An 18,509-nucleotide genomic window follows, 5' to 3' on the forward strand; every position below is an offset into this window, starting at 1 on the left:
TCTTTCTGTTTTGAAATTTCACCCAAGTACTGCATTTCAGACTCTCATTGACTATGAGGGCTATTCTGTTTCTTCTAAGGGATTCTCTCCCACAGGAGTAGATATAATGTCATGGTAAAGTGACTGTCTACAATGCAGGAGACCTGGGTTAGATCCCTGGGTCAGGAAGATTCCCTGAAGAAGGAAATGGCAACCCACTCCAGTACCCTTGCCTAGAAAATCCCATGGATGGAGGAGCCTGGTGCAGGAGGAGCCTGGTGCAGGCTACTGTCCATGGGGTCGCAAAGAGTCGGACATGACCGAGCGACTTCACTTTCACTTTTCACTTTCATTCCCATTTTAGTTCACTGACTCCTAAAATGTCAGTGTTCACTCTTTCCATCTCCTGTTTGGCTGCATTGAATTTACCTTGATTTGTGGACCTAACATTCCAGGTTCTTAGGTAATACTGTTCTTTACAGCATCGGACTTCACTTTTACCACCAGACACATCCACAACTGGGTGCCGTTTCTGCTTTGATTGTGCCTCTTTATTCTTCTAGAGCTATTTTTCCGCCCTTCCCCAGTAGCATATTGGACACCTACTGACCTGGGGGGCTCACCTTCTGGTGTCATATCTTTTTGCCTTTTCATACTGTTCTTGGGGTTCTCAATGCAAGGATACTGAAGGAGTTTGCCATTCCTTCTCCAGTGGACCATGTTTGTCTACCATGACCATAGAGTGGCAGGTGGGTGACCCACAAGCTTGAGAACAATTATACCAAAGAAGTTCTAGCCCTGATGTGAAGGCTGTCCGTCCCACAGCAGACTCCCCAACCTGGGGATCGGGGAAAGGGACTGGGAATCCCCAGGTTTGAAGGATTGCGTGGTTTATAGAACTTCCACAAGACTGGGGGAAGCAGAGACTCTTGGAGGGCACAAACAAAACCCTGTGCACACCAGGACCCAGGGGAAGGGGCGGGGACCCGCATGAGGCAGAGCCAGACTTGCCTGTGTTTGGGACTTTCCTGAAGAGGGTCAGCTGTGGCCTGCTGTGGGGTCAGGGGCACTGGCAGCAGCAGGCATGGGGGGTGTGGCATGTTGGCAAAAGTCTTCCTGGAGGAAGTCGCCGTTAGCCCCACCATAGAGACTGACAACGGCCAAACTCCTGGGAGGGAACATAGTCCCACCCACCAGCAAAAAAATTGGATTAAGGATTTATTGAGCTCTGCCCACAAGAACTAGGGCCAGTTTTCTTCACACCCAGTACCTCTATCAGGAAGCTTGCACAAGCCTCTTATCCTCATCTGTCAGAAGGCAGACAGAAGAAACAAGAGCTGAAATCCCGTGGTCTCCAGAATGAACACCGCAATCCTTTAGTCTGGGTCCTAGCAAAACATACACAACAGAGCTGCATCTGGCTTACAGTTTTGGATATTTTTGTGATAGTTTAGTTGCTAAGTAGTGTCTGACTCTTTTGCGACCCTCAATGACTGTAGACCTCCAGGCTCCTCTGTCCAGGGGATTTCCCAGGCAAGAGTACTGGAGTGGGTGGCCATCTTCTTCTCCAGGGGATCTTCCTGACCCAAGGATTGAACCCACTTCTCCTGCATTGGCAGGTGGATTCTTTACTACTGAGCCACCAGGGAAGCCACTTGGATATATAGTGGGACCAAAAAATAGGCTGCTGAGATAATTGTAAGCCACTGTGAACACGTGTGGGCTGTTTGTTACAGCAGTATCACATAAAAGCTGACATATCCGTGCTCCACACCTTTGCCTTTACTTCTTATTCATAAAGCCATGACATGGAATCATCACCTACCTAGTCACTCAGCAAGACTCTAGCAGTCACTCTTTTTTCAAATTTTCTTTTATTGTGGTAAAAGTCACATAACCTAAAAGACTATTTTAATCACATTTAACTGTACAGTTTTGTGGCATTAAGTACATTTATATTGTTGTACAACTTTCACCATCATTCGTCTCCTGAGTTTTTCACCTTCCTAAACTGAAACTCTGTCCCCGTTAAACACTAGATCCACATTCCCCCTCCCCACCCCCTGCCCCACTGGTATCTGCCAGTGTACTTTCTGACTCTGTGAATTCGACACTTCTAGGCACCTCATATAAGTGGAATCAAACAGTATTTGTCTGCACCTACTGTATATTGGAGTGCATTTTTAAGGTTAACTTGATAAACGTCCTACAGATTGTGCCTTCTTTTCTTTGTTTCTCTAGGAGTCACTCTTGGTTCTTCTTTCTCTTACCCTACACATTGAATCCATCTTTTGGCAAATCCTACTGTTTCTATCTCAAAAATATATTACAAATTCACTCTCAGAATCTTTACTGTCATGGTCATCTCTTGCGTAGATTACTGCCAAAGCCTCCTACCTGGTCCCCAATTCTCTTCTTGTCCCCTTCCAATTCATTCTCTAAGGAGCTGCAGAAGTCATTATAAAAGGATCATACCATTCTTCCGTCTAAATCCCTCCCTGGTTTCCCAGTAGCTTTGTCATGAAATACAACACTTTATTTTTATATGACCTACACATTGTACCTGGTCTGTCTCTTGCTTTTCTCCAACCCTATCACATACCAGTCTCTTCCTTGATTGTCTTTTTTTTTTTTTTTTTTTTTAAAGATAACGTCTCTTTATTCAACTTGTGCTCAGCTGGTAAAGAATCTGCCTGCAATGCGGGAGACCTGGGTTCAGTCCCTAGGTTGGGAAGCTTCCCTGGAGAAGGAAATGGTTATGCACTCCAGTATTTTGGCCTGGAGAATTCCACGGAGTGTATAGTCCATGGGGTCACAAAGAGTCAGACACAACTGAGCGCTCCTTCTTACCCTGGGATCTTTGTGTGTGTTATTTTCCCCATCTAGAAAGCTTTTCCTCTCACTCTTTAAATGGCTAGCTCTTTGATTCTGAGCTAGATAGCTAAATGTTGGCATCTTAGAAGCCTTTCCTGGCCATGCTATCTAAATGAGCTCCCCTCCCCACGATTCTCTGTCTCCATTCCTGTTCCTTTGTTCATGAACATAAAGTTAGATATTTTAACCTGCTTTCCCATAGAAACGTTTCCTTTAAGAGGAGAGACAGTAGCTGTCTTACTGTGTTTTTCCCCAGAGCCTCGCACACAATAGGGGCTTAGTAAACACTTGTTGAGTGAATGAATCTTTGCGAGCAGGCTTCCCAGGTGGCACAGCGATAAAGAATCCACCTGTCAAAACAGGTTTGGTCCCTGGGTGGGGAAGATCCCCTGCAGAAAGAAATTGCAACCCACTCCCATATTCATGCCTGGAGAATCCCAAGGACAGAGGAGCCCGGTGGGCCATGGTCCATGGGGCCACAAAGAGTTGGGCGTGATTGAAGCAACTTAGCACACTCTCAGGTGGGTAGAGAGCAACCACAGAAAGAGTTAGCCTGGCAGACGACCAGGCCTGTAACTAACCCTAATCTCGGGGATCTCCTTGGCTGGCTGCCCGTGGGTAAAGGAAAACACTGTACGTTCCACACCCTCGGGCTTCTCGTCGCCTAGCACACGCTCTCCCCAGATGCTGGCCCTCTGGCCTGACCATGGCAGCCGCCAGGTCCCGAAGCCAGGTCTCCGATTCTCGTTAACGGGGCGGCCAGATGGCTGGCGGGTGTCTCCCTGGGGTAAGGAGCAGGTCGCTCTGAGAGAGGGCGGCAGTGGGAAATGGCTCAGCTTTCAGATCAGGCTTAGAGGGCTGTGTCTGCTAGATCAGCGGTGCCCCTGAGACAGACTTTACTTGTGCTGGTTTCCTCTTTTCCCCCAAAGCCTTCTCATCCAGTCACCCTGACCCCCCTGCCTCTACCGCTTCTCCCCAGTCTTTCCCTAGATCCTCACACCCAATCCTTTCCAGTAACACCACTTCTCCCAGGCTCAGGGGTGAGGGGGACTTCCCTGGCAATCCGGTGGTTAACACTCCAAGCTTCCAGTGCAAGGCTGTGGGCTCGATCCCTGGCTGGGGGAACTGATATTCCACAGGTGGTGCAGCATGGCCCAAAATAAAAATAAAACATGTGGGTGTCCTGCTGCTCCACTGCGTGCACTTCCCACCAGTTCCCAGCCTCAGAATCTGAGTTTCTGGCGCCTGAGTGAGAACCTTGGATGGGAGAGGTGGGTGTCTGTAGAACCATTAACATTTGATGAATAAAATGAAAAGCGTGATTTAATGGTGCATAAGGATTGTAAATAAGCACCTTTCTAGGAAAACCTCATAAATATCACAGTTGACTGTTACTAAGGAAGTAAAAAGAAAAACCGAGCTCAGGGTGAGAGAGGTGAATATTCCCGCTCTCCCTCCCCCTTCTTCACCTCCCCGTCCCCCTTGCTCTCCCGGGCTCATGGGGAGAAGGGTGCTGTGTTAGGACTGTGCTGATGACCACTGGAGCTGAAACGTACTGGTGGAGTTTGCTATCAGCCTGACTGCGGAATGACAGTGAAAGCCATGTGTTCAGAGTAGACAGTACATTGCTCCACATTTCCTCTGCTTCTTGTACATTCAAATTTACTTTTCATGCTGGGATTCAGCCCCATTTTGAATTTACTGCTTCTCGTTAGCTTTTGGGCCATGAAAAATGATGTTACTACACCTTTCATGTCTGATTTTATCACAGATGAGGCGAACTTGGAGGCTTCAAGTGGGTGGTGGGAGGGAAAAGCTTAGGAGAAGCATTTTGTTCTCCACTATGAATTACCCGGTATTGCACAAGGTTTGGAGTATGAAAAAGGCCTTCCAATACTTACACATGGTCTATTATTTTTTCCACTTAGATTTTCTCATGTTCTTTTGTGTGTGAACATTGCAGGAACATCTTCCCCCATTCACTATGTTTACAGGGTGTTTTGCCTGTTGGTAGGTATTTTAACTTTGTTTTGGCAATTATTCTTTATATGGATGTCTTAACTTTTAACATATTATTTATTCGTTAAAATTTATGTAACACAACTTCTGTCTTTTGCTTTATGGATGGTGGTGTCTTTAAGAAATCCTTCCCACTTACAAAGCTTTTCTTATATTCATTAAGCTTTAGACTTTGAACTATCAGTCCATCTGGAGTTGATGTTTCTGTGTATATGGTGTGAAGTAGAGTCTTTTTCCCCATATGAACAACACAATTTTCCATAATGTCCCACTAACTTGTCAGACCATCTTTGTTATACACTAACTTTCTATACACATGGGGGTCCGTTTCTTGGCTATTCTTTTCTGTTGATCTGTGTATCTACCCTTATCCCTACGTTTACCTGCACTATGTTAATTACTATTGCTCTATTATGACTCATCTTATCTGGTAGAACAAGCCTTGTCACACCTGTTCAGGAGAGTTTTAAATATTAGGAAGCTCTGAGAATCAGCCTGTCAGAACACAAACATATGCACAAACAACGGAATTGACTATAGATTTCGGGGAAAATAGACATCTTTACTATATTGTGTTCCTACATATATGCTGTATCCCTTTTTGTGTACTTAATATATTTCATGTTAGCCTTCATTTATTTAGATGTTTTTAAGGTCCGTCTAGTCAAGGCTATGGTTTTTCCAGTGGTCATGTATGGATGTGAGAGTTGGACTATAAAGACAGCTGAGCGCCAAAGAATTGATGCTTTTGAACTGTGGTGTTGGAGAAGACTCTTGAGAGTCCCTTGGACTGCAAGGAGATCCAACCAGTCCATCCTAAAGGAGATCAGTCCTGGGTGTTCATTGGAAGGACTGATGCTAAAGCTGAAACTCCAGTACTTTGGCCACCTCATGCAAAGAGTTGACTCATTGGAAAAGACTGTGATGCTGGGAGGGATTGGGGGCAGGAGCAGAAGGGGATGACAGAGGATGAGATGGCTGGATGGCATCACTGACTCGATGGACGTGAGTCTGGGTGAACTCCGGGAGTTGGTAATGGACAGGGAGGCCTGGCGTGCTGCGATTCATGGGGTCGCAAAGAGTCGGACACGACTGAGTGACTGATCTGATCTGACTTATTTTACTCGAATAAGGCACTAAACGTTGATCTGTGTTGTCACAAATGCCAGCATTTCCTTTTCCATGGCTGAGTAATTTTCTATCGTGTGTGTCACACGATCGCCTTTTCTTTACCCATCTATGGACACTTAGCTTGTTCCCATGACTTCATTACTGTAAGTAAAGCTGCAGTGAACACGGAGGTGCAGATATCTTTTTGAGTTAATGTTTCCATTTACTGCAGATAAATACCCAGAAGTAGAATTGCTGGATCGTATGGTAATTATTTAATTTAGCTCTGTGCAGTTTACATGTATAAAGCTGCATAGAACTAAACAGATGAAAGGTTGTTTTGAATCATGCGAATATACCGGGATTCTTGGCCCCCGGAGGAGAAGAATTCAATCTGGGGCCAGAGATGAAGCTTGATTTCTCAGAGCTTTTGTGTAATAAAGTTTTATTAAAGTATAAAAGAGATAGAGAATGCTTCTGACATAGGCATCAGAAGGGGGCAGAAAGAGTACCCGCTTGCTAGTGTTAACAATGAGGTTATATAATCCAAAAAATGCCTGGAGGTTGTAAAGACCTCATCAGACCTACTCCCATAATTTACATTTTAAGATAACACTGTCCTCAGGCAAGACACATCCTTGTAAAGACCAGGTCTACTCCCATAATTAACATTTTAAGATAACAGAAGGTTGAATCCAAAGACTGTCCTTAGGCAGGATACATTATTGTTATATAATCCTAAGGAATGTGGAGAAAGAAAAAAAGTTTGTCCTTTCTTCCTCTTTGAGAATTCCAGATGCCTCTCTCCTTGGGGACCCCTAGACTCCCTATCAACCTGCCTAGGAAATGACTCTCTCACAGAGAAATCCACCACCCTCTAAATATATGGATGCTCAGATGAGCTAAGTCAGAACCCCTGATGATTGTGCATTTTTAATGCTTTTTGTTGAATTAAATTGATTTAAATTCGGCTTCGCTGGTCTCTGCTGCAGCGCTCGGGCTTCTCTTGTTGGGAAGCACGGGCTCTAGAATGAGGGCTTGGCAGTTGCAGCGCTTGGGCTTTGCCGCCCCACAGCCTGTGGAATCCTCCGGGAGCAGGGATTGAACCTGTGTCCCCTGCATCGTCAGGCAGAGTCCTAACCCCTGAACCACTAGTAAAGTTCGATTGTTTATTTCTAAACTCCTCAGATGATTCTAACGTTCTGTCAGGGTTGAGAGTCCCTGCCCTAGGCACTTTCACAGCAATACCTCGACAGGAATTTTACAGCATATTTGCAACACTCTGCTAGAAACAAAATTTGATTGAAAAAGACATTAAAATCACCAAATCATCAATTCCTGTCTACAATGAAATATTGTCTGCATTTATCATATCCCCCTGAGTATTCTAGATCCTCGCTATTCAAGCAGCTTCCATGACATCATCTGGGAGCTTTTTATAAACGCAACATTTCAGGCCCTGCCCAGATCTACAGAACCGCAATCTGCCTTTTCACAGAGCAAATTCACGTTTGAGTGTGAGAAGTCCTCTTTAAACCCTTCCTTAAGTTCTCAAGCTCAGAGTTTTCTCAAACGCTTTTCAAACACAGTTACAAAGGGGCATGGTTTTAAGTAACTATCTAGCAATTAAATCTTTTAAGCCCCTAAGTGGCATTTATAAAAATATGAGAGGATACTATTTAATGTATCACACAGTGAAAAACGTTCTATTAAAACAGTGGCACTGGGTGCACATAACGAGAGTGGCTTGCCAAACACAAAGGCACTTTCACTGACATCAGATGACGCCTCATTTGAAGTTCATCCTTCTCAGTGTTGTTTGCCTTTCAAACAGTTTACTGAGTTTGATCAAGGCTATCCCTTATGCACGGACAGGTTCAGTTTGTGCCATCTCTGATGCAAAGAGTGGCCACAGTGTGGGTAAGGGGTTCTGAGTTTAGACTGTTTTTGTAGCATTATTGCTCGTTAGTTGAATGATCTTGGAGGGGGCAGCTTCTCTGATAGTGAAGTGGAGGGCTGCACCAGATGAGTGGTTTTGAGACGCATCAGAAGTATCCACAGAGGCACCGTTGGGGGTGACCCCATGGACAAGGTCAGGTCCTTTGGGCCAAGGTCTGGACCTCTCTCCCTCCTCAGTCTTTAACCAGAGCAGTTCTCCTGACAGCTGTCCTGTCTATTGCAGCTTTCATGCGACCTCACTTCAAGGGTTCTGGCATTTAACAAAGGCTGAAAACAACTGTTACTTAAGGTTTCTTGGAATCACATTGATTCTGCCTTTAAAGACCACTGTGGTAATATGAAGGTAATCACCTGCATGTGATAGATACTAGCAAATATTTTTAAAAAAATTATTTTGCATTGGAGAGGGTAAGATGGTTGTATTCATTGTTGTACAGTTGCTCAGTCATGTCTGACTTTTTGTGACCCCATGGACTGCAGCATGCCAGGCTTCCCTGTCCTTCACTATCTCCTGGAGTTTGCACAAACTCATGTCCACTGAGTCAGTGATGCCATCCTACAATCTCATCCTCTGTCATCCCTTCTCCTCCCACCTTCAATCTTTCCCAGCATCAGGGTCTTTTCCAATGAGTCAGTTCTTCACATCAGGTGGCCAAAGTATTGAGCTTCAGCTTCAGTATCAGTCCTTCCAATATTCAGAGATGATTTCCTTTAGGACTGATTGGTTTGATCTCCTTGCAGTCCAAGGGACTCTCAAGAGTCTTCTCCAACACCACAGTTCAAAAGCATCAATTCTTTGGCGCTCAGCCTTCTTTATGGTCCAACTCTCATATCCGTACATGACTACTGGAAAAACCATAGCCTTGACTAGACGGACCTGTGTCAGCAAAGTAATGTCTCTGCTTTTTAATATGCTGTCTGGGTTTGTCATAGCTTTTCTTAAAAGGAGCAAGCATCTTTGAATTTCATGGCTACAGTCACCATCTGCAGTGATTTTGGAGCCCAAGAAAATATACTCTGTCACTGTTTCCATTTTTCCCCATCTATTTGCCATGAAGTAATGGGACTGGATGCCATGCTCTTCATTTTTTGAATGTTGAATTTTAAGCCAGGTTTTTCACTCTCCCCTTTCACCTTCATCAACAGGCTCTTTAGTTCCTCTTCATTTTCTGCCATAAGGGTGGTGTCATCTGCATATCTGAGGTTACTGATATTTCTCCTGGAAATCTTGATTCCAGCTTGAGCTTCATCCAGCCCAGCGTTTCCCATGATGTACTCTGCATAGAAGTCAAACAAGCAGGGTGACAACAGACAGCCTTGACGTACTCATTTTCCAGTTTTGAACCAGTTTGTAGTTCCATGTCTGGTTCTAACTGTTGCTTCTTGAACTGCATACAGATATCTCAGGAGGCAGAAGGTGGTTTGGTATTCCCATCTCTTTAAGGATTTTCTACAGTTTGTTGTGATCCACACAGTAAAAGGCTTTAGCATAGTCAATGAAGCAGATGTTTTCTGGACTTTTCTTGCTTTTTCTATGATCCCACGGATGTTGGCAATTTGATCTCTGGTTCGTCTTTTAAATCCAGCTTGTACATCTGGATGTTCTTGGTTCATGTACTGTTGAAGTCTAGCTTGAAGGATTTTGAGCATTACCTTGCTGGTGTGTGAGATGAGTGTAATTGTGCCGTAGTTTGAACATGCTTTGGCATTGCCCTTCTTTGGAATGGAATGAAAACTGACCTTTTCCAGTCCTGTGGAGAAGGCAATGGCACCCCACTCCAGTACTCTTGCCTGGAAAATCCCATGGGTGGAGGAGCCTGGTAGGCTGCAGTCCATGGGGTCACAAAGAGTCGGACATGACTGAGCGACTTTACTTTCACTTTTCACTTTCACGCATTGGAGGAAATGGCAACCCACTCCAGTGTTCTTGCCTGGAGAATCCCAGGGGTGGGGGAGCCTGGTGGGCTGCCGTCTATGGGGTTGCACAGAGTCGGACATGACTGAAGCGACTTAGCAGCAGATCACTGCTGAGTTTTCCAAATTTGCTGGCATATTGAGTGCAGCACTTTCACAGCATCATCTGTCAGGATTTGAAATAGCTTAGCTGGAATTCCATCACCTCTGTTAGTTTTGTTTGTAGTGATGCTTCCTAAGGCCCATTTGACATGACACTCCTGGATGTTGTCTTCTATGTAAGTGCTCACCCCATTGTGGTTATCCGGGTTAACCTCTTTGCATAGTTGTTCTGTGTATTCTTGCTACCTCTTCTGAGCCAATAACTTCCAGTTCAGTTCAGTCGCTCAGTCGTGTCTGACTCTTGCATCACAAGCTCTCCTCTTGGGATCCTGCTTCCTGCCCTCTTTACTGTCTGCACGAATTGTTCCCAACAAGCTCTGAGCCCACCAGTCAGCCCCCACCCCAAGGACTCCCCTGAGAGTGAGCACGGTGGCTCCTTGACCCCCACCCCCGAGCGCTTGGAGGCCGCAGTCTCCCGTTTCTCCCACGACACAAACCACGTAGAGTGGGACACACAGAACTACTGGTCGTCTCACAGACACTCGGGTCAGATTTTTGCCTCTCATTCAGAAAACCTCTATTTCAGTGCTTTTGGATTTGGCAGTTGTAGACTGGGGGCTGTGGGGCTTCTGTCATTATCTGTGGATACTCTGCTTTCCAGAGATCACATCACTTCTAGAGAAGAACTCTGGGAGTTCACTCAGACTCACGTCCGAGTCAGTGATGCCATCCAGCCATCTCATCCTCTGTCATCCCCTTCTCCTCCTGCCCCCAATCCCTCCCCGCATCAGAGTCTTTTCCAATGAGTCAACCCTTCATGTGAGGTGGCCAAAGTACTGGAGTTTCAGCTTTAGCATCATTCCTTCCAAAGAAATCCCAGGGCTGATCTCCTTCAGAATGGACTGGTTGGATCTCCTTGCAGTCCAAGGGACTCTCAAGAGCCTTCTCCAACACCACAGTTCAAAAGCATCAATTCTTCGGTGCTCAGCCTTCTTCACAGTCCAACTCTCACATCCATACATGACCACTGGAAAAACCATAGCCTTGACTAGACGGACCTTTGTTTGTCCTCAATAACTTTATTGAGGTATAATTCACACTCTGTAAAACTTACCATAGAAAATGTACTGTTCAATGATGTTAGTAAATGGATACACTTGTATGACCAAAATCAGTCGAGTTTTAGAATATTCCTATCATCCCCAAAATGTTTGCTGTCTATTCCCATTTCTACCCCGAGGCAGGAAACCACAGATCTGTTTTCTGTCTCTATAGTTCTGCCTTCTCGAGAAATGTTATCTAAGTGGAATCACACAGCACGTAGCTTCTTTCTCCTTCCCCGTTCTCGGGGATGGTTCACGTTGCTGCCTCTATCAATCGTTTGCTGTCTTTTATTGCCGAGCCGCGATCCAGGGTGTGGATATAGCAGGTTTTGTTTACCCACGTATCAGTTGATGGACTGCTCCTAGCTTTTGGCTGGTGTGAATAATGTTGCTATGAACGATTGTGTGCAAGTCCTCTTGCAGCCACATTTTCAGTTCTCTTGGGTACAGGCCTAGGAGTAAAGGTGCTGGATTACATGTGTATGTTTAGTTTTCAAAGGAAACTGCTGAATGACACAGCCATACCAGCGGTGCACAAGAGTCCTAGGCTCTGCACGTGGTCAGCTCTTGCGTTGTCAGAATTCTTGGCTGCAGCCGTTCCTGACGGCGCATGGCGGCATCCCCGGGTGATTTTACTTTGCATCTAATGACCAATGATGTTGAACATCATGTACTTCGTCACGTCTACATGCTCTGTGGGAAATGTCTTTTGGCCAGTCTTCTTATTAATGAATAGAAATTCTTCTCTTCTGTTTTTATCTGTTTTTAATTGGAGGATGATTGCTTTACAGTATTGGTTTGATTTCCGCCACTGAATAGAAGTTGTTTACATAGTCTGGACACTCTTCCTTCATCAGATATGTTTTGAAAATATTTTGCCTACTCTGTGACTTGTCTTTTACTTTCCTAAATGGTTTCTTTCAAACAGCAAAACTTGTACTTGTGACGCAGTCCAGCTCATTTTATTTTTTTATGAATTGTGCTTCAGTGTCACACGTGGGAAATCCCTGCTAACCTTTCAGAACGATTGCCTGCTGTGTTTTCTTCTAGACATTTAACAATTTTAGGTCAGTGGTTCTCAGCTGGGCAGTTTTGATCTCCAGAGCATATCTGGGGATACCTGAAGACAGTCTGGAGGGTCACAGCTGGTGGAGTGTGCCAATGGCATCTAATAGAGGCCAGTGATGGGGCTCCATGTACCACAGTGCCCAGAACAGCCTTCAGAGCACAGAATCATCCTGTTGGAAATGCCAGCAGTTCTGTGGCTGACAAACTCTGAGTCAGCTCTGGCCCCTCTGAGGTCAGTGTGTGTGGTGTGAGGTGGGGATCTCCGTACACTTCCTTTTTGCATGTGAGGTAAGGATATGTTTTTTTTTTTTTTCTATCTTACTGCACTGAATTGCCTTGGCACCTTTGTTGAAATCAGGTGACCATAAATATGAGGATTTATATCTAGATTCTCTAGTCTTTTCCCTTGATTTGCATTCTACCTTTATGCCAGTAAATTTTGAAATCAGGTAGTGTAAATCCCCTAACTTTGGTCTTTTTCTAAGAAATTACTTCCTTCTTTGCATTTTCATATACATTTTAGCATTAGCTTTTCAAATTCTGTAAAAAAAAAAAAAACCAAAAAACCAACAACTGGCATTTTGATGATTATATTATATTAATCAATTTTGAGGAAAATTAGCTCTCTTATGAATAGTCTTCTAATCCATCTTGGTATATTTCTCCAATTACTTGGGTCTTTAATTTCTCCCAGAAATGTTTTTGTAGGTTTCAGTATAATTTATTCCTATTTACTTTAGATGATGTTGCAAATGGAGTTGTATTCTTAATTCCATTTTTGAATTATCTTTTTTTTTTAATTCCTTATTGTTTTTTACGTGTAGTATATGTTATCTGAGATAGTTTTACTTCATTTCCAGTCTGCATGACTTTAATCCCTTTTCTGGCCTCCTTCTCTCAGTAGAATCTCTGATATAATATTGAATAGAAGTGGTGAGAGCCACATACCTTTCAAAATTAAAAAAAATTCAGAATTCGGAGACACTTTTAGTCCTCTGTGTTTGGGTAAGGGGTGCAAACTTGTAGTAACTAACTTTTAGGATTGCTGGGAGGATTAAACAAGATACCACATACAAAATGCTTAGTGGAAATCCTGGCACAGACAAGTGACCTTCTAAGGGACAGCGTTTAGAAAGAGAATCCTAAGTGGCTGCTGGCAGGCAGCATCAGGGACCAGGACTCTGCTGTTAGGATGCAGGCCTGGGTGGACACGTTGTCTGGGTGGTCCTCTGTGGCCCCACGGCTGGGGGATGAAGTTCTCCGTGGCTTGTCCCCATCGGGAGTCGGCACATTTTTGGTCTGTTGCCAGGAACTGCTGGTGTCAGGGGAGCTCTGCCAAAGTACTGACACCTGAGCCCCAAAGTAGCCAAGCCCAGGATGTAGTGGATGACATCATGAAACAGGGTGTATGTGGTGCGAGGAAGGACCCAGGCTTGCCAAGCAGTGCTGAGGTCAAGGTTGCTGGGCAGCAGTGTTAAGAGGGGCTTGGGGCATATGCTATGTTTACACCAAGAGAAAACGCTTCCTTATTTCCATGTGCATTGTTGTTGCCTTCTCTAAGGTTTATTCTAGACGTAGATCCCTTGTATTTGCTGAGACTTGATATTTGGGGCTTTCTAGGTTGCGGTAGTGGTGAAGAACCTGCTTGCCAATGCAGGAGACATAAGAGACATGGGTTCAATCCCTGAGCCGGGAAGATTCTCCTGGAGAAGGGAATGGCAGCCCACTCCAGTACTCTTGCCTGGAGAATCCCCATGGACAGAGGAGCCCGAGGGGTCTACAGTCCATAGGGTCACTCAGAGCGACTTAGCATGCATGCACACGATATTTATTTGAGGTAGAAATCACAGCTGAGATGAGTAACATGAGGGAACAGAATCATGAGGGCATCACAGCAGCACCTGCAGCCTCGCTGGGTTGAGCGTTTTTCTCTGAGAGAAGCTGAGCGGCCGCGTGTGTAGGATTCATCCCGAATCCCCATCTCCTCCAGGGGATGGTGGGCATCCTGGAGGCCAGTGGGGACCCTGGTCTGTGGCAGGTGGTGCTCTCCTCGCCAGAAACTAAGCTCGCGGAAGCCAGGGCTACTTCCATGGGGCTAATAATCATTAATTACAGCTCCTGACATCTGTCTTCATTAATTGCTTTGAAAGGAATCTCAGGGACCTAAGGTGTAACTGTGATAACGGACCAGCATCCTTCATACCCAGCAGACTCTTTGTTCTCATTAATAAACACAATTTAATTTCCACCCTTTATTTAACAGTACAGTGCTTCAATGACAAATTCTGGGACTTAATTATGATCGTCTCTGGGACACACAGACTGGGTTTATATAGAAAAGGCCCAACAGAGGAGGGTCAGTACTTCTCTGAGACACACAGTCAGACGTCAGAAAGCCACGTGAAGGTGCGTCTTCATACACCACACACACGCACAAACGTGATGACGTACGAAGGCATCCTTTCTGTGGCCGAGGACGAGTGGTGGGCTGTTCGCAGCTGCTGTGGGCTGGAAGGTGTCTTCATCACGGCAGCAGGTGGTTCTCAGAGGCACAGACCTTGTGCTGACTGATCGAATCTAGAGGGAGAGAAGCAGTTAGCACTGATAATGGCCTGCATATGGTAAGACTAAAATCTTATCATAGTAGTGTTAGTTGCTCAGTTCTGGCCGACTCTCTGCGACCTCTGTCCATGGTCTTCTCCAGGCAAGAATAGTGGACTGGGTGGCCATTTCCTCTTCCAACCTTATCATAGATACACTAAACGTATTTAAAATCTTCAGTGTCCTGGGTTTCATGGTCCACACATCTGTGTCCATAATGGCACACGTGCCTAATTAAAGTGAAGCAGAATAACATAAAGTGAAATCAAGAGTTGAGCTCCTCAGCTGCACCAGCAACATTTCAAATGCTTGGAATCCACGTCTTAGACGCAGCACACTTGGACATGCCCTTCATGGGGAACGGTCCAGTGGACAGTCCATGACATGGGAGACTCAAATTCTCATCCTGCTATGGCAAGTACTCGCTGGTACAGGGCAGAGCGTAACTGTTTTTTGAGAACCACAGGAAGCGCCCTGGCCTGGGACCAGCCCAGGTGCAGGAGAGGGGCCGCACAGGTGGGCCTGCAGCCGGCTCCAGGAGCCCTGTGCTCTCAACACTGGAGAGCTGACTGCCCCCGACCCTTCTGCTGCTGTTGGGATGAGAGGGGCATGCAGTGGGTGGTCAGCATGGACTGACAGAGTTAACTTATTGACGGCAACATTATCCAGTGGGTGAACAACTGTCTGAAGGACTTTAAGAAGTCAGGATGATGAACAATAGAACATGGAAAGCTGTGACGGTTTTGAGATACAGGCAAAAAAAAATGGGCTTATTTTATGACTAAAAGAAAAACAAAACAAAACAAAATGGAAGAAAAAAACAGCTCATCTTAGTTGTAGCTCAAGGCAGTGCCCCAGAATTTAATCAGAGCCCTCCAAGATGAATGCACCTCCTCACAGGTGGTCTGAGCTGGGAACTGAATTGCAGAAGGGAGGATCATTAATATTTGTTATATAGATCATACACATTATATAAATGTAATTAATACATATGGTGGAACTGTAACAATTATCACTGATACCATGCACACCACTTAATTCTCTACACAATACAGTTAGGGATTATTATGACATATTTTAATGTAAGCCCTTTAATCATGATACGTATTGCATATACTTTCTCTCAGTTTGTAACTTGAGTTTTAACTTTTCTTATAGAAGTTTTTACTTATATATTCAAATTATACCCATCTTTTATTGCATCAGGACTTTGAATCACAGGTAGAAAGGCTTCCCTAGACTTGGTTATACACTAATCCAGCCATATATTCTTCCAGGTTGTAAAAATCCCATTGATTCCATTTTTTACATTGATTTCTGACAGGATGTCATTTTTGAAAGCCAGAGAAGACTGCAAATAGGATGATGCTTTTTCCTACCTAATCTAAAAATCCAGTATATAATTAACACAGAACAGATAAATAGATCAGTGGATAAGAACAAAATCTAGAAACTGACCTATGCATATGTAGGAGTTTAAGAGATGGTTCAAGGTGGCATTATAAACCAATGGAGGGAATTCCCTGACAGTCCAGTGGTTAGGACTCCATGCTTCCCTGCTCGGGGAACTAAGATCCCGCATGCAAAAAAAAAAAAAAAAAAATCAGTGGAGAATGATAAGCTATTAAAGAGATGAGATGATTCCTTATATCCCACAATAAATACAGATGGATTAATGCTCTAAACATTAAAGACTATAAGAGCACTAACAGAGACAGGAGACTAGGGTAAAGCTCAGGGTAGGGAAGCTCTCTAAGTGAAACCTCAGTTTAGGTGCTGTGGAGGAATAGAGGTATTTTATTCCATCCAGAATAATTAAAAAGTAAAACCCACAGAAAACACCATATAAATAAAGATAGACAAGTTGAGAGGATTTTATGTTTATATTAAACAATCAGTGTAAAGCAATGTGGAAAAGAGAAACAGCCCGATGTAAAAGCAGGCAGGGGACAAGAACAGCAGTTCAGGAGCTGCGAGTCCCCGCTTGGTGCTCACGAGGAACTCAGTATTAGCATACACCGTAAGTAACGAGGTCACCAGATAGTGAAAACATGGTTAAAGTCTGGAACTGATGAGGGTGTGGGAAACAGGAATATCAAAGTACTGTTAGAGTGCTACCCAGTGAAGCTGTGTGCATCAAAATTTAAAGGACACACACCCCAGGTTTCAGTAAATCCCCATATAAATCTATTTTACAAAAATACTCCTGTCTGGGATTGGGCTAGACTAATTAGAGCTTAAGATGGTCTCTTAAAATTGAATTTGAATCACTCCAACTAGAATAAACACATACAGTTTACAATACCAGAAATAACCCCAAATATCAAATCGTAAGGAGTGTATAAATTAATCACAGCACCTCTGACGGTTAAAAAGAATGAAGCAATTGAATGAAAATGGAAGGATCTTCTAGACCCAGAGTTGGATAAAAGCTCATCAATGTGTGATTCTCCGTTTATGGAGAACAAACCCTCAGTGCGTATGTTTATATACATTTATTTCTATGTAAATATATGTTAAACCTGAAGGAGACAGCTTTGTCTGCAGTGTAGCTGCTTTCGGGAAGGGTAGTTGGGTTCAGGGATTTTATGTATTTCTCTGCTGTCTGACTTCCTTGACCATGAAATCAAGTGTCACTCTACATATCCGTCCATCTATTGTGGTGGGCAAAAGAATATTGGCTGGAGAAGGATCCAGCTTTAAATTCAGATAAAACGGAAGCCACAAGGAAGTCTGTGGCTAACCCCTCCGCCCTCTGGGATGGTGCTGCCCGAGGGGTTTGCCCCTGGACCCCCGAGCAGGGATGAGGGGTGTGTGGTGGCGTGCGCGGTTGGGGCAGGGGGCAGTACTTGAGGAGCGGCCGAGCGCCAGGCCAGCCGCATCCAGGGGGCGCCTCCCAGCTCCACATTCCCAACTGTAAACATACCCGGGGAGAGGGATTTCTGTCCAAGTTCATTTGGCATCTGAAGACGGCCACGTCCCCAAATTCCAATGTCATGTCAGATGTACGATCGTCAAACACCCCATAAAACGTGACCACAAGACAGATGTTAGCGCAGTGCCAGTCCCCGCCAGCTGAGAGGGAGACAGATTGTACACCAGCGGCTCCCATGAAATTGCAATTGGAAAGAAAGAAACCCAGGTTTTGTTTGTTTGTTTTCAGCAGAGCTATCTCACAGGTCTTGGCACATGTTATGTGTACACGTTCAAGTTCACTGGCCGGGCTTCTGTGTGGTCGTGTGGTTGGGATGTCGAATCAACATGCCGCTAACGCTTTTTCTTTTTTTAAGGGTGGGGTGGATAAGTCACTTTATTTGAACTAAGACTCTGGTTGCCAACAGCCAGATGTGGTCCTGTGTATAGAGTTCGGGGACCCTCAGGGCCCTCGTGGGAGCTTTATCTCGACAAAACGAGCCACGAATTTTAGGGCTGGGAAACAGCAGTGTCTGTGCAGCCGGGTATCTGTACATAAGGGGTCAGCTTGTGACTCTGCAGGGCTTTCCTGGTGGTTCAGATGGTAAGGAGTCTGCCTGCAATACAGGAGACGTGGGTTTGATTCCTGGGTTGGGAAAAATCCCCTGGAGAAGGGAATGGCAACCCATTGCAGTGTTCTTGCCTGGAGAATTCCATGGAGAGAGGAGCCTGGTGGGCTACAGTCCATGGGGTCCCAGAGCTCGACACAACTGACCGACTAACACTTTCATGCGACAGTTTCTTCTCTCTGCTGTGTGGAGTGAGGGTCCCCGATGGGTGCAGAAGGTCGCCAAGTCCTTTCTGATG

The 18,509-nt window shown here is 44.9% G+C and overlaps 1 protein-coding gene across 4 annotated transcripts in view; it reads right to left on the bottom strand.

The window, feature by feature from the left end:
- Window positions 1-14,365: 14,365 nt before the first annotated feature.
- Window positions 14,366-18,509, bottom strand: part of MCPH1 (microcephalin 1) — a 232,036-nt gene continuing 227,892 nt past the window's right edge. For all 4 annotated transcript variants that reach the window (XM_070364262.1, XM_005886929.2, XM_070364264.1 and 1 more), the window contains one exon: window positions 14,366-14,705. In XM_070364262.1, coding sequence (XP_070220363.1) covers window positions 14,653-14,705 — 53 coding nt within the window. In that variant the 3' untranslated portion in view covers window positions 14,366-14,652. The remainder of the gene's footprint in view (window positions 14,706-18,509) is intronic.

The sequence above is a fragment of the Bos mutus genome, chromosome 27 (assembly GCF_027580195.1).
Source record: "Bos mutus isolate GX-2022 chromosome 27, NWIPB_WYAK_1.1, whole genome shotgun sequence".
In the NCBI taxonomy this organism is placed as follows: Eukaryota; Metazoa; Chordata; class Mammalia; order Artiodactyla; family Bovidae; genus Bos; species Bos mutus.